The 15536-nt window shown below is 32.4% G+C and overlaps 1 protein-coding gene across 2 annotated transcripts in view; it reads right to left on the reverse strand.

Annotated features, from left to right (window-relative positions):
- LOC118181202 (guanine nucleotide-binding protein subunit alpha homolog) overlaps positions 1–1819 on the reverse strand; it is a 29624-nt gene extending 27805 nt beyond the window's left edge. The window contains exon 1 of one of the 2 annotated variants that reach the window (XM_035350278.2): positions 772–1819. In XM_035350278.2, coding sequence (XP_035206169.1) covers positions 772–1263 — 492 coding nt within the window. In that variant the 5' untranslated portion in view covers positions 1264–1819. The remainder of the gene's footprint in view (positions 1–771) is intronic. The other variant, XM_035350279.2, reaches the window with a different exon arrangement.
- Positions 1820–15536: the final 13717 nt, after the last annotated feature.

The following is a 15536-nucleotide window of genomic DNA, read 5'->3' on the forward strand; positions in this document are numbered from 1 at the left end:
TATAGGTAAAAGTTTACAATTGGGTGCCCCTTGTTTTTTGGCGATTCTTTTTTGACGCCAAGATCGGCGCCAGGAAGACATGATTTCAAGCTGGCCTCTACACAAAACCAAAATAAAAAGTCAAAGAATTGCATAAACTCTGTGTCCATGTACACATCGATCTGTTTTCGCTTAAAAAAAAATCCCAGAATTGCACAAACTAGGCATTGCGCACTGTTTAAATTTGTCCATGTACACATCAATCTATTTTTATTTAAAAAAATTCAGGAGGCTAAAGCAAAGTTACACTATTATGGTAACCAGAAAAAAGATTTCATCGACAAAATTTTACAAAAAATTGTCGCTAATCGAAGGGGCACTCAATTCTACACTAGAGCCAATTTAAAATATATATAGAGAGAAAATACAGCATATGAAAAGTGAGTTACATAAACTCGTATTTTTACAAAACGCCCTAATTTTCAAAATCTGAAACAAAAATTTTAACTGAAAAATATGTCCAATAATATTAAGTGCATAAATATCCAGCTCATTTGATAAAATCAATTTTATTCATATATTTTAATTAAGCACGAAACTTTATCTAATCTATTCAAATTTATGTGCAGTCAGGTCATATATTTTTCTAATTAAACTCGCTTGTCATGAATTAAAATTTTCATTTCAAACAACTATGAAAATTTATAATTATTGTAAATGTAAGATTATTTACATAAAATATCATTATCAAATAAACACTAAAAATAAAGAAATTAAAACAGTAAATAGTACAATATATCTCACTAGTTGAAATTCCCTTCTCCTATGATAGGCAGTCCTAACTGACTGGTCTTTCCAAAGTTCTTGCACAGAATAGGCGAAATCTTGAAAAGTCTTCAAATCCAAAGTCATGTAGTTCTCGTACATTAACACATGATTAGCATATTTAGAACTTTCAGGATTTTCCCATGGTATTCCAAGTTTCGCTCTAGCATCTACCAAAACTTTCATTCCTTTTATCGTATTTTGATATATAGTTGCTTTATACTGTGCTACGGAATCTGTATCAAAGTTATCACCATGAATAATTTTCATTTGCTTTAGGAAGGTACTTTTGCCACTTTCACCAGCGCCCAGCAATAACAATTTCACTTGTCGCCTCATTATATTTTTATCCTTCCTCAACATTTTGTCAATTTTCTTACTTTTTCGATGCTGTTGCGCTTCCTCAGGAGTATATTTCAAACGAAGGCAGCACGTCAAATGCTGCCACACACCCGCCATGCTGTTTTGATTCCGCCCTTACTGAACGATCTTCCTAAGATTCAATCCAAGTTTCCAGTGACGTAACAGCGACCAAACAACCTAACTTCCTGTAGCTCTTCCTTCGTTTAATTTTTTCCGAAACAACGCTCGGCATTTGACGCGGTGAACAAACAGGCAGAAATATAGCTCGCGGGTAAAAATAAGGGAAAATGAACTCGCAACTGCTGAAACAACCCTGTAGCGCCTCTCGAGTATCAGTTCTCAGTAATTCCCAATTTTCAATGAAGAAATAAACAAATAAACAAAAAAGGAGAAAAATAGCGGACGTCTATCATCATCTTATCACGCCATGGGTTGTTCTGATTAGTATCAACCGAGAGGATATGACGCTTAGCCTCTTTTCACAGTAGATTTAAAAAGAAATAAATCTTCCATTGAATAATAGAAAATTTTCAGGATCAAGATTGTCCCGTGTTAAACAGGAAGAAAGTATTCCAATGATAATACTGCGCAAGCAGTTATGCGCGATAAATCTCCCATGTTGCATTTTTGTTACTTTGAATTTTTATTTTACATCCACAGCATATTAAAGTATTTGAAAAAGTTTACAAAAATGTAATTATTCTCTAAATAATTAATAATTTTTACTTCTATCTATTCTTTTTTAAAAATAAGTGTACTGTGCTTTCTTGCTGCATGTTAATTGTTAAGTTACAAATTAAATTTATGCAAATATATTCTTTATGTATTTCTACAATAAATTCAGTCACATTATTTTAAAATTTACTTGTAGTCAGTAAATTACAACTTAATTAAAATATTTATTTTAAAAATTTCTTTATTTTATATATATACAAACACACACATATGTAAATAGTATATATTTCATTATTATTTTTAATCAATGTTCTTGACTGCTTTCTATTAATGGCTGTGATTGGTTTGTTTTGGTTTATTTGATTACGGCAAAACACTTGAGTGCTATCTGCCTAAGGGGGGATGCCTTCATGGAGGACTTTCTAAGGGAGCTGGCTCGTATACACGGTATGCATGAGGAAAACCATGAAAACGCCCATGCAGCCAGCCCGTCCGCAAAATATTAATGGCTCTGAAGCTTAGTTTTTAGAAATTTTAAACCCTCTGAATAAATAAGAACAAAGACTCTCCTCTTTCCCTCCTTTCTTGGGAAAAAACTCTAATTTTTTTAAGTGGCTCTTGCAGAATAAAAATGTCGGTTAATAAACTATTTATTATGTTTCAATTAATTCGAAACAAATTCCTAATAGGTTTAGAAAAATAATTTAAATTCGTAAATTTGTTATCAAATATATCCGCCAATTTCACACTCAAAAGTAAAATAATAGTGAATTGTTTTTAAAATAGGATGAATATTTTATTAATAGGAAATGAAACCCATTGAAAGAATTAAACCTTTTTAAACTCCACGAAAGAATTTTGTTAAACTCCTTGAAAACAGCATTTACGAGGCATTTTTTGGACCCTGGCAAAATAGAAAATATTGCTCTCAAGAGAAATAACTGCCGCAAGCTTCATGCGCAGACCATCTAACGACATTAATGCACAGCTGCATCTTGAATAATTAAGATTGTTCTTTATTAAAAAAGCTTATAAGTTTCCTTGTGACGTTAATTTAACAAGGAATAAGCAACTTTACACACAGCAACTTTTCAGGATGCAGCAACTTTTTTCTATCAATTTGAAATTGCATTTTAAACATAAGATTTTATGTTGTACATCTTTAATTTCTGAGGGACTAAATCTTTAACCGATCGGTCCTATCATAATTGAAATCTGCATACCAAACCAGGATTGTGAACATTTTTAATTTTATAATTTAAAAATTTGTAATTTAAAATTTTGTTTTTGATTTAATATTTTCCCTCACTGAATTTTTTTTATTTGAAAATTAGTTTTTTTTTTTTTTTTAAATTCTTGAAATTTTAATGGTGAAATTTCGATGTGTTAGACTGTAATCTGAAATTTTTAGATTACAATGCCCTCTCCCAGAATCCTTTTGAGTGCCATTTAACATATGATTGTTTATAACAGTATTCTGAATCAACGCAATAAGAATTATCTAAAAACCGTATGCTTGAATTTTTCAATAAAATTTTCTTAGAATTTATGTTGTTTTAATATTTTAATATCACAGCTTGTTTAGAAAATGCATATGTGATTATATATTCATCAATTTACTTTTAATATGCGACCAGTAAATATGAAATCTATAACAAAAATTGCTGAAATATTTTAAAAGAATTTATCAGGTTTTGAAACAATAAAATATAAGCATGACAGAATTCAAAATGAGAGAATACAAAATGAATGATCCAAAATAACCAATGGAAAGTAGCAATATTATCTAAAATGAATGAAATAATACAAGACTGGGTGTTTCTCAATATGAAGCAAAGTTTTATTAATCATATTGAGCAGCGTTTCTCAAACTTTTTTAAAGAAGAAACCACTTTTATATATTAGAATATTTTGCTGCCTCCTTCACTCTTGTCCCTTTCGAAAGCAATTTTGTAGCATATGTTACTACTAGTATATTTATATTTTTAAAATACAGTTAAATAAAATCCGTTTAATTTTAAATCGATAAGAAATTGTTAAGTCAATGAAAGAAAATTTACATTTCTTTTAATAATCCAAGGGTATTAGAGCTTGGATAATCGTTATGTAATTAACTGAAAAAATAAATAAATGTGGTTCTCCCCTTAATGAGATTTTTGTTGGTAAGAATCGAATAAAAAGTCCGTAGGCTGAATAACCGATAATAAATGTCATAAAATGCCAGGAGAACGATAAACAGCTGGTATCTGTAATTTTCAAACTCTGAAATTTTCAGCTATGCTGTGATATATACTATGAAGAAGTTAGATGGGGGGGATCCCTTACAGGAGACACATTTTTGGGGATTGGCATTTTTCATTTTGATATATTACTGAGGTAATGGATCTTCGGAGCAGAAAGACTGTAGAGTCTTTTAGGGTATTTTGAAGCAGGAGACGTGAAATTTTGCAGTGCCCTCGTCGGGACTCGAACCCTGGGCCTCTTGAAAACTCGTCGAGTATGCTTCCAATTACACCACGAAGGCATGCGGAAAGGAGGGGAAAAATACCTTATATGACTAAATGAGATATATTGGATTACAAGCTCATTACGGTTATCTGTGTAAAGGGCGAGATGTCTTCGTAGAAGACTAAAATTTTCCCCGAAAGACTTTTTTTTTTTTCCAATGACGGGTCCTCAGCCGACTTTGGCTTGGCCGCAACTAAGGCCAGAAGTGGTGGTCATTTGATTCTGGAGGCACGTAATGCGTGGGCCACCTTTGCCTCCTATGAAGGGACGGTCCCACGAAGGACTTAAAAAAGTGGAAACTGGCAAATATTCACGTTGCAAAAAGGGCATTGGCTCATATTCACGTCAAAGCATCATGAATAGATTGTTACATACGCTACGTTACCGTAATTACCTTACGAGTAACGTAGCGTATGTAACAAAATCCTGCGAGTCCGTGTTTGGGAATTTAACCCGAAATCCAGTTACCACTATTCAGCCATTTTATATACTCAGTCACTGGTGAAGGTGAAGAAACACAAGATAAATTGTGATACGATGTCTGAATTCAAAAGAGAATGGTTTTCACAAAGAACAGCGTATTCAAAGAAATTACACAGAGACTTCAGTAGCTTCGATTTCTTGCTATCGATTGAAACTTTTGAATGAAAAATACGAATGTTACTTAAATTAGGTTCTTAATAACATAAATAAGGAAGAGTTCCTCACTGTGAGAGAAATACTTTAGAGTTTTATTTCTGTTATTGCTTGGGAAGACGAAATCAAGATATGGAATAGTAGTCGATTTGAACTTTTACAAGTTATTCTAAAATACTATTTCTTATTGTGAGAGGAGTTTTTCTAGATACAAATCAGTTAAGAAGCATCTAAGAATTAAAACTGAAAATCTTAATATCGCACCCTCTCGAGAAGAGCAACCGGAGTAATGAAGTATCTTCTAGTATGTCCTCTACGATTTTGATAGCAGAAAATCAAGCAAAATAGCATTTTAAAATGTTGGAATTAAAGATTTATTTCAAAAATTAACACAGAAGTTTTATTTACTTCCCTATACGTGGTTTTAACATTTTATAAAGCTGATTTTTTGGGGCGCACTGAAAGGGCCGGCAAAAGATCTATCTGCCCCACTGGGTATATGTCGTTAATTTGAATTTTATTGTTTGTCTTTTTTGGAAATCTGGGAAGACCAAAAGAGTAGGTTTCGAGAATTCCTTGTGGTCCATGTAGAGTCATTTGTGGTCCGCGGACCACAAATTGAGAAATGCGGATATAGAGCATTGATTAATTAAAACTTCCTTGTTAATAAATGAAAAAGAAACTTTTGAAAACCAGAATAAATTAATTTCTGATATTCGTCAAATTTTAATATGCAGAACTTCTGAGTTTTAAGAACAAAAGTCAAGTTGGTTGTTAGATTTTTATGGCGAAAAATCTGAAAAGATTATGATGCACCAAACAGTATAATTGCAAAAAAGGATGAGTATTTAATATCTCAAAACAGGTATGATAAAAAAGTGTGAACCAATACTGCAAACCTGAAAGTGAGGGGGAGGGCTGACACAAAGAGAAATGGAACAGAAGTAAAAAGGTATTAAAAACAACGATCTATTAAAACCAACAAAAATATTTATGAATAAAATAAAACTTCCAGTAAAAGATTCTGATTAAAAAATAAAATCAAATGACAAGAAAGAAAATAAGAATAAAGATCACTGAAAATTTACTAATTACATTTAAAACTTGAATAGAGGGATGTATACATCACTTTTAGTAAAATCTTGATTAAATATAGAACACAAGGTAAATTGTAGTTAAATTTGGTTATCTGAATAAGGCAAAGCACTAAAGGGCTATTTACTTAACAGAAAGAATGCTTTCATGGAGGGCTACCTAAGGTAAAATGGACTTTATTCAGGTTACACACGGGGAAAATTACGAGAACTGATCTAGCAGCCGGCCCTCCCGATTGTGTTGAATAAATAAAATTTGTCTTAACCACTCGGCCATTGGTGTAGCCAGGCCTTAATTTATAAAATTAGAAGTGCCAGAGCCCTATGATAGACCGTCAGGAAAGAGGAGAAAGAATAAATAAATGGAGTGACTAATAAAATTGTTAATAATTACAATTATATATATATATATATAAAAATGCTGAAAGGTTTCAGATTTTAACCGATTTTAAATTACGTCCAAAGGGGCGTTTTTTAGACGTTTTGTGTATTATCTTTATTTATTATATATCATGTTCTTCGCAATTAAACCATAAAATTCAGTTAAAGAGCAATATTGCAAAATAATTTTAAATTGAGCTTATCTTTAGAATTTCCGATACAGAGTCTGACGCACTGGTGATAAAAATGTTTTTTCTGTACAACGTTGCCATTGCTCGCTTTGAAATCCTTGAGTTTGTTAATAAAAAATTCGTTAAAGTTTTACAAAATATGAAACCGATAATAAAACAAAATTTGTGCTTCCAGATGCCAATATTCGCAGTCGGATTACGTCATTCAAAATTTGACGGCTCTAGATACCGTTGTTTTATCACTATGCATGAAACATACATACATTTATGCAGATTCTTAATTATTTAATTTCTTCAAATATAATACAAGGCGATAATATTTGGTGGTAACAGTTTGAAAAGTGAAAAGGACATTCAGAGTGATTCGACGCAAAATCGCAAAACGAAAACAATAGTCCCTCAAGGACAAAGCCCCTTTGAATTAAAAAAAAAATAATTAATTAGTAAAATAATTAAATAATAAATGATTAAAGTAATCAAATAATTTAAATTAAAATTTAGTAAAATATAAAATTTAATAACTGATTTTTAATATTAGACCAATGAGTTTTAAGCCTCAAAACGGCATTTTGCGTTAAATCACTTTTCAAATTGTTGCCACCAAAAATTTTATTTAAAGAAACTAAGTAGTGTAGAATCTACATTAATCTATGTAGGTTTCTCCCATTGTGAAAAAACAATGGTACCTAGAGTCATCAAACTTTGAATAACATAGTCCTCCACTCGAACATGGGCATTTGGAAGCCCGAAATTGGAATTTGTTTTACTGTCTATTTCATATTTTATAAAACTTCAATGAATTTTTGTTTTAAAAAATTCAACAATTGCAAAGCTAACAGTGGCAACACTGTAGTGAATAAAACATTTTTATCTCCAGCACGCGAGAATGTCTATCGGAAATTATAAAGATGTGCTGCTTTTAAATATTTTTAGCACAATGTGACGTTAGCCCAAATGCTCTCGAAACGTGTATGTATCTGTAAATTAATAAAAAGCTCATTTGGTAGTAATATGAAATCTGAAATCTGAAAACTACGACTCTGATTTAAGTTCTGGGTGTAGCGAAAAGTAACGCTAAAATCAATTAAAAATGCATTGTAAAATTTAGAACGAAGGAAATAAAATATATTAAAATGAGTTGATTTGCTAATAATCCTATATTAGATAAGCTTTGCGTAAAAAAAATATCGGAGTCTGAGATGAAGAAAATTAGGGTATTTAATCAGAATGCGATGCACCGACAAAGGAGAGTCGCAAATTACGCAGATTAGTACACTCTCTCTTTATGATTGGATATCAACTAAACTCACCGATTCGTAAACGAGACAAAAGAACATCAAACACATCAACAAACAAACAGCAAGAAACATTTTTAAGTTAAAATATTCAGCCTTTTAAGAAATCTTGCCTAAAGATTGTTAAGCTACCACACCAGCACACTTCAACTCAATTTTATCGCAGGCTTTCTCCTTATTTAGAGAAAATAAAGTGATTTCTCTTAAAAAAGATAAGGTATGACGATAAAGTGTGGGGAATGTGTTCATAAATAAGAGATACTTACCTAAATCAGGAAAATACATTTTTTATATTCTTTCGTAGAAATCTCCGTCATTTGTAATGCGTTTTTGACAATGACTGTATATTGTCAGAATGTGGAATTGTAATTCCTGAAAATTTCGGACAAAGTTCTCTTTCGGTATGGCACGGAGGATCCTCGTCAAAAAGCTTTGAACGTCTAGAATGCTCTAACATCTTTTACAGCTCTTTGAGTTGCGGGAACAACAACAACAATCTATGTTGGAACAAAATCAGGTGAGTACGGCGGATGAATCTTGGTAACAATTTCTCTACAGGCATAAATTGTTTCACAATAAGAGCCGAATGGGTGCCTAGCGTTATCATGGAGAAGGAAACAGAACCTCACCTCGGTGTATTCTGGACCTACTCGGCACAGCCTTCATATTAAATTACCAAAGCATAATCGAATGTGTTTGCATTTATTATCCCACTTTCTGGTTCACATCTTTTAAAATGTCTTCGTCATTGAAAAAAGAGGTTGGCTTACCACATTCCGCAATATCTTCAATGGAATCCCGTCCATAGCAGAAACGTTTAATCCATTCATAAAAGCATTTAAAAACATGGCTTCTTCTCCATTATTTCAGTATGCAATGATTTTCTTCCGCACATTAACCAAACTTGGAAAAGAACTTAGCTGCTCTATTTTTCGACCACTGCTGAATTTTTATTACAGTTTTAATAATAGAAATCCGTAATGCCTGTACCTAAGCGCTCAGACATGTTCAAACATGTTATGGGGTGTCTTTCCTTCACACCGTAGCTGGCCCACGACCCGGGCATGTGCATGTTATGCCATTCACCAAAATGCGTTGCTATATTGTCATACCTTGTAAATCTGTCTTCCCGGAAACCACTCTGGTACGGTGATATATGCTTATTTTGCTCTAAACAATAGACAAAGCGAGAGTTTAAAATCTTTTCTAGGATTTTGTAAAGATGTATTTTTGTAAGTCGGCACTATACGCCCATAATCAGAGATTCTTCCGTTATGTTCCTGGACTGCCTGATTGGACTTCATTTCGTTATCTAAATATTGTCTACGGAATGAGACTACTGTGCATGGACAGAGACTATTATTGTCTAGCCTACTGAAACGAGTAATGCATTGGGGAAAACTACACTGGTAATGTTTTGGCAATTACTCCCAACGCAACCGTTGCGAACACGATGTTCTAGGTGCCCTTCACTGTCGTATGCAATTCAGAGGTATTTACGTATTTTTAGTACGATTTTGGAGCTGTTTAAGTAATGTTTAAGATATAAAGAATATTTTTAAAACCATCTATCTGATAGCTTTTTCTGGATTATTAGTCTGCATCTGATAGCCTTTTCTGGACTATTAGTCTAATTTCCATGACCAAAGTGGTTTTCGTAAAATTTCCAGAATATTGAATTGTATTCCTTTTCCACTACATTCCAGAGTCCACCAAACGTGCTGGGTTTGCGGTTAGAAAGAACTCTTTTCAAGAGACCAAATTCACAATTGTCCGTAAGTAAAACGTCATTTTGCGAGAATACGTTGAAAAGGTATATATGCAGTGTGTGTCCTTGTCCTTCGAAAAGGTATATGTGCTGTGTCAGTCTTCACATATTCAAAGAACGCAGTGGTACTTTTCGAATTACGACTTGCTGCTTTGTCTTAGTGAAGGTTCACTCTTTGAAAGTAATTGGGATAAAAAAAATGGAATTTCTTCTGTAATTTACGTATTTTTAGTACGATTTTTAGTCTGTACTTTTAGTCTGTAAACATCAGACGTAAAACTTTCTTTTCATAGTATGTTGAGTTGATTTTTAATATTTTTCTCATTCTCCTTATTTTCAGTTTCCCACTGTAATAGAATCCTGGGGCAATCAAAAACCCCTTATTGAAACCTATGCATTGACGGAACCATGCTTCATAAGGGTCGCAATGTATTTCTATTCATCTCCTGCTAAATAGTTTTCATACAAGGTTCTACAAACTGCTCTGCGTTGAGTCACATGCCACAGCAAAAGCTGGTGAACATTGTGCTTTTTAGGTTTTTTAAGTAGTAAATCTTGGTTTATTTCTTTACTTATTGTTGCTACAGATGTATCTGAAGGCTTTTCAAATGATTTCTGCGTCGGCGGATTTTCTTTTGTTACTAAAGTTTTAACTTTAGAAACATTAGAAACAGTACGTGCTTTTTTCGGGCATTCGTTTGGAGTCTTCTTTCCATGTAGAAATAATGAATGACATTTTTTCCCATTCCGATTAATAATGTTGCGTATTTTGCACTTAAAAAATTTAATACTATGCATTTCACAACGTTTTTAAATAAAGAAATAAGAATATTTCTATTCAGAAAGCGCAAAAACATACCGTTCAACCCACAGCTTATTTATATTGTTACAAATTACTTATTGATATTGTTACAAAATGCCCAGCAGCGGTAAGATAGCTTCCCCAAGAAGCACATTTAGGGTTGCCGGAAAATGGGAAGGGAAGGCAAGGTTGCCAGATTTGGTGCGAAATCACCTATTTGACGAAAAAATTGGCGATATGCCATACACGGATGGAAAACATTCTAGAACGAATTCTTATGGTTTGGCCCAGATTACTCTCGAAGGCAGGCCAAAAGCTATATAAACCCTGCTTGTATGTATTTCGAGTTAGTGCATCGCGAGACTGTGTGTGCAGAGAGTGAATCGTCGAGTGTATCGGGAGTTTTACCGTGAAGAGTATTTTGAGTGTGTTGAACTGGAAGAAGGTCTAAATTCACGAAGGTCACGGTTGACCTCCGAAAGTGATCAAGCGAGTCGGGAGCTATGTTTAGTGTTTTGCCGTGAAGCTGTCTTCACCATTATAGCCTGATAATCAGAAGGATGTGTTAATGGCTGCTTCAGCGTGTTTGTCGTAGTTTTCGACGACTGTCAGTGTTTCTTTGGGACTTTTCTGTTAACTACTGGCGAATAAATTGTGTTTTGATAATTCGTCAAGTTTGTCGTCAATCACTCCAAATCCACGAACCCGTAGAATGCAACAATATGTTTCTATTAAAAGAAATTGAAAGCCTACCCCAATTTGTTAATGTAGCGATAAATTTATATACTATATTACCTACAAATCATCTCCTTTGTTAACATAAGCAAAGATACAGTTTGGAGTTAAAGATTAAGAAATGCCGAATAGTACCCTCCTCCAGCAACCTATTTAAAAGGTTTTCCAAGATGACGTCCCTCTTGGGCAAATAGCCTTTCTGTTCTATGCGGTAATCCAAATATCCTTCAACAATATTTAAACTGTCGTTTCGAAACTGGCAAAAACGGAATCTTAAGGCTTGCTTGAATATTCACCGGGAGTTTATTTTAAAAAATACCGAACAGAATAACATTTTTGATTGATTTGGGGAAAGCCTACGAAAATATTGATTTAGTTTAAAACTAGCGTACTTTAGAAATATTGTGTGATGTTTACGCAACTGCGAAAATTTTGTTCGAAAATTTTCAGAATTGGTTAAGCCAGTAAATTAAAAGTAGCTTTGTTTCAACAAAAAAATTTTTTTAATTTGCACTTCATTATTGTTTAAATATATTGCCTCGTGTACATAAATATATTAATTAATGGAATGACATTAACTTATGCAAACATTTGCTGTGGAAGAATATTGACTAATGGAATATATTAATTATAGAAAATTAATTGTGGAAATATTTGTGAAATAACATTAATTTGTGGAAATATTACTTTGGGAACAATAACAGTTTCTGTAAATATATATATGGTACGCATGTTTATATACATAGATATACTTAAGAAGATACAGTAAGTACCTTTTAAACATTTTTTAACATGTTTAAATTTGTTGTGCAAACAGTGTTATACTTTAGCAAGGACTTTGCAAACAAAGCTCGTGAGAAAAATATTATTTAACTGATTGCTTAATTAAAATTTTAAATTATTTAAAGAGGTCATTTTTTAAAATTTACTATTATATATTTAAATATTGATATTTTTTTACTCTAATCTTTTTTTCTCAGTCTTTGAGATCTTTTACAGAAAACCGTTTTTGGGATACTGGATTCCTGTGTAATAAGATTTAACAAACATTTTTTAATGCTCTGGACAACGAAAAAAAGAGAAAATCCAACTACTTCTTACTTTAAATGGGTTTAAAAATTAACTGCAGATGTTTATATTAATTTTATTTACAATTTCACCAAAAGTATAGTATAACAACAAACAAGTGCAAAAAATTCGAAACCTCTACGTTAAAAACAAATTGTTTTCACATTAAAAAAAAAAATCTGATGTGTACACCACATGACTTCCTTGTACGGAATATTAAATTATACGCATTTTTTCTTGAATTTCATTTAAATTGATTGGATTGAATTAAACCTACTTCGTCGACAGCGCATAAACCACAACAGAATAAATGCACTCTTTAAAATTCACTATATTTGTTTACTATAACGACACTCTGAATGCACAAAATTTATATCATTTGAAGAATTATCGTTGCCACATGTTCTATTCAAATACTATAATAAAGCTAAAACGATGTATGAAAGAAATTAAGCAAACAAAACAGAAAAGAAACAGTTTTCACAGACGATTTAGTATTTCTCATTCAATTAATTCAGCTCTCACTTCGCGACAAGGCAAAAATACATAAAAACTCAAAATATTTGCATTAAAAATTACGAAGTAAATCTTAAACACTTATTTCCTCGAAAAAATTCCAGAAAGGATTAAGCATGATTTAATTCGCAATAATAAATGAAGGAGATATTTTTGTGTTGCGAAGCTTAGTCTCTCTAGATTGGCAACAAATCTACAATTCTGCTGTTTCAAATGTAAGCAAATATGTCCGCCATGTTATTTAAAACTTAACCGCACTTAAACAGCTTTTAAATTGTTGATAATTGTACAAATATTGCTTCCGAATTACGAAAGGCATAAAAACCTTAACGGAAGATAAAAACAACATAATTCAATCATTTTTAAAGCAAAAAATGTACAATTTACAAACATATAAGAGTAAAGATACTGAGATCACTGAGCCGGGTAACAGAGTGGATATATATATAAATATATTTATATACGTTTGGTGCGGCCGATTGCAACCAAAATACGAGGTGCACATCTACATGTTATAGCAGTCCTATATACAAAATTTCAACGTTCTGAGGCTACTCGTTTTTGAGTTATGCGAGATACGTACGTACGTTATGCGAGATACGCACGTACGTACATATGGTCGCACAGACGCCACGAAAAATTCTCTTCAGAATTAATTTTAAAGCAGTTTTATAATTTTTTTGGAGGAAAGGTGTCTTTTATTCTGTCCTTACGCACAGACATCACGCAAAAACATTGTTAAATTGCATTCGATAGCGGTCAGAATGGATATTTTCGTTGAAATATGTTGCCTGAAACTTTTCGCGATTACAATACTTCCTTTTTACTTCGTACAAGGAAGTAAAAACATGATCGGCAACACAAAACGGACATCAATGAAAGCATTTGGTTTTCAACTGTAAAAATTACCAGTTTATTCAATCATCATTTTACTGCATCACGCTTTTCAGCAGAAGGAAATAAACTAATTTGATATTCCATTAGTTATTACACAAATTAACAAGTAAACACTGCACGGGGGGGGGAACCCATTATTATTTCCATAGCGTGAGATTGTCTATCGGAAATTCTAAAGATATGCTGTTTTTAAATATTGTAAATAAAATAATAGTAATAATAAAATTTTTTAAAAAGTTTCCTTTGGGCGTAATATAAAATCTAAAAGCTTTCAATTTTTTTTTTTTAAGTTTAAAAATGCCAAAACATATTTAAAATACTTTTGAACCTTCAAGCGCATATCTAGAACCAACCGCGAAAATATGATATAAAAGATAGAAATATAAAAGATGCGTTGAGGACTTTTGTGGACATTAGGTGGTCGCCTTAGGCAGCATATGATACAACATGCAGTGTTTAATACCATTATTAAATTACGTTATCATAAATATTAGTCATTTTCAGAAGGGTTACCATGAAATGTTTTTATTGTATGCCCTGCTTATTAAATACTGTTGTGTGTGTACGGGTTTGTAATAAATTGAATGCACAAGTCCCATGAAAAGTGAATAAAATTTATTATTATCCCCAGAAATAAAACAAAATGCTGAAATTCCCTTAGAGATATTCGTACAATATCGCATTATCTCACAATAGTTATATTTTAAACTACTAAAACTTTTAATATAACTCTATTCAAAACAGAGAAAGCTAATCCGATCTCGCCGCGAATTCGCTACAAACAACAAGAACTAAATAAACAACTGAATTGAGGTGTTTCAATCCGGGTTTTATAAACTTTTTAATCGTACACGAGAATATTCTGGTATTTTCTCGATTTTTCTGGATAGCAAACGAGTACAATTACGAGATATCTATTTATTAAAGCATTAAATGAGCGTGCACCTGTATTTTAGTTTTTACGGCGTAGCTTTCTCTTCAAATAAGTCACGTGCTGCATTGCACTGGAATATATATATATATATATATAAATTAATTACAAATTCTACTAAAACTAGCTAAATGAATACAAAAACCGTAATAACGATGAAAATTACTAATATAAAACATTTCAGTAATTTCGTATTACTAGTATAAACTTTGCAACAATTTTCAGCGTTAGCTTTGATCGAATAGTGTTTACATTTGAAAACCAGCTTTTGTAAAACTGGTGTGAACTATTGCTATGAAGATTCAATGTGTAGGGGAAACGGTAACGGAAGAGTTTAACCAACGGAAGTCAATTCCAGATTCGAAGATCATAAAAAGTTGTGGCGTCAGAAATGTAGTTTAAATAAAATATTCTAATCCAGTAACCCTTATAAGGCAGCCGAACTGCGAAAAGCAGGTAGGAAACAACTGATTTATGCTGTTAGAAACATGCGTTTTACCTTTTCCAAAATGAATCTCAGACCCAACGCTACGTGACAAGGATGAGCACGACATGCTCTGAATTAGTAATCGAGGTTAAGGTAAACAAAACACGTCCTTCAAACAACCACAGATTATCAACTATGCGTAGCGCCATCTATAGGCAAGTCGCTTAATAAATTCATTAATTTCTTAATACGTGAGAATACCCTTGTCATAACTATTTGCAGACCCACACATTTTTTAGTCAATTAGCCTCCCCTAAATAGTTGTTATATTAGGCGATTGGCCCAAAAAGTTATTATAAATAACTATTTAGGCTAGTTAAATATAAAGAGGAAAAATACATAACGATTTTAATTAGTCTAGCTAATGTAATTTCACGCGTTTATC

This window comes from Stegodyphus dumicola, chromosome 3, assembly GCF_044657685.1.
Source record: "Stegodyphus dumicola isolate Sdum_Otavi_A_Nest chromosome 3, ASM4465768v1".
Taxonomy (NCBI): Eukaryota; Metazoa; Arthropoda; class Arachnida; order Araneae; family Eresidae; genus Stegodyphus; species Stegodyphus dumicola.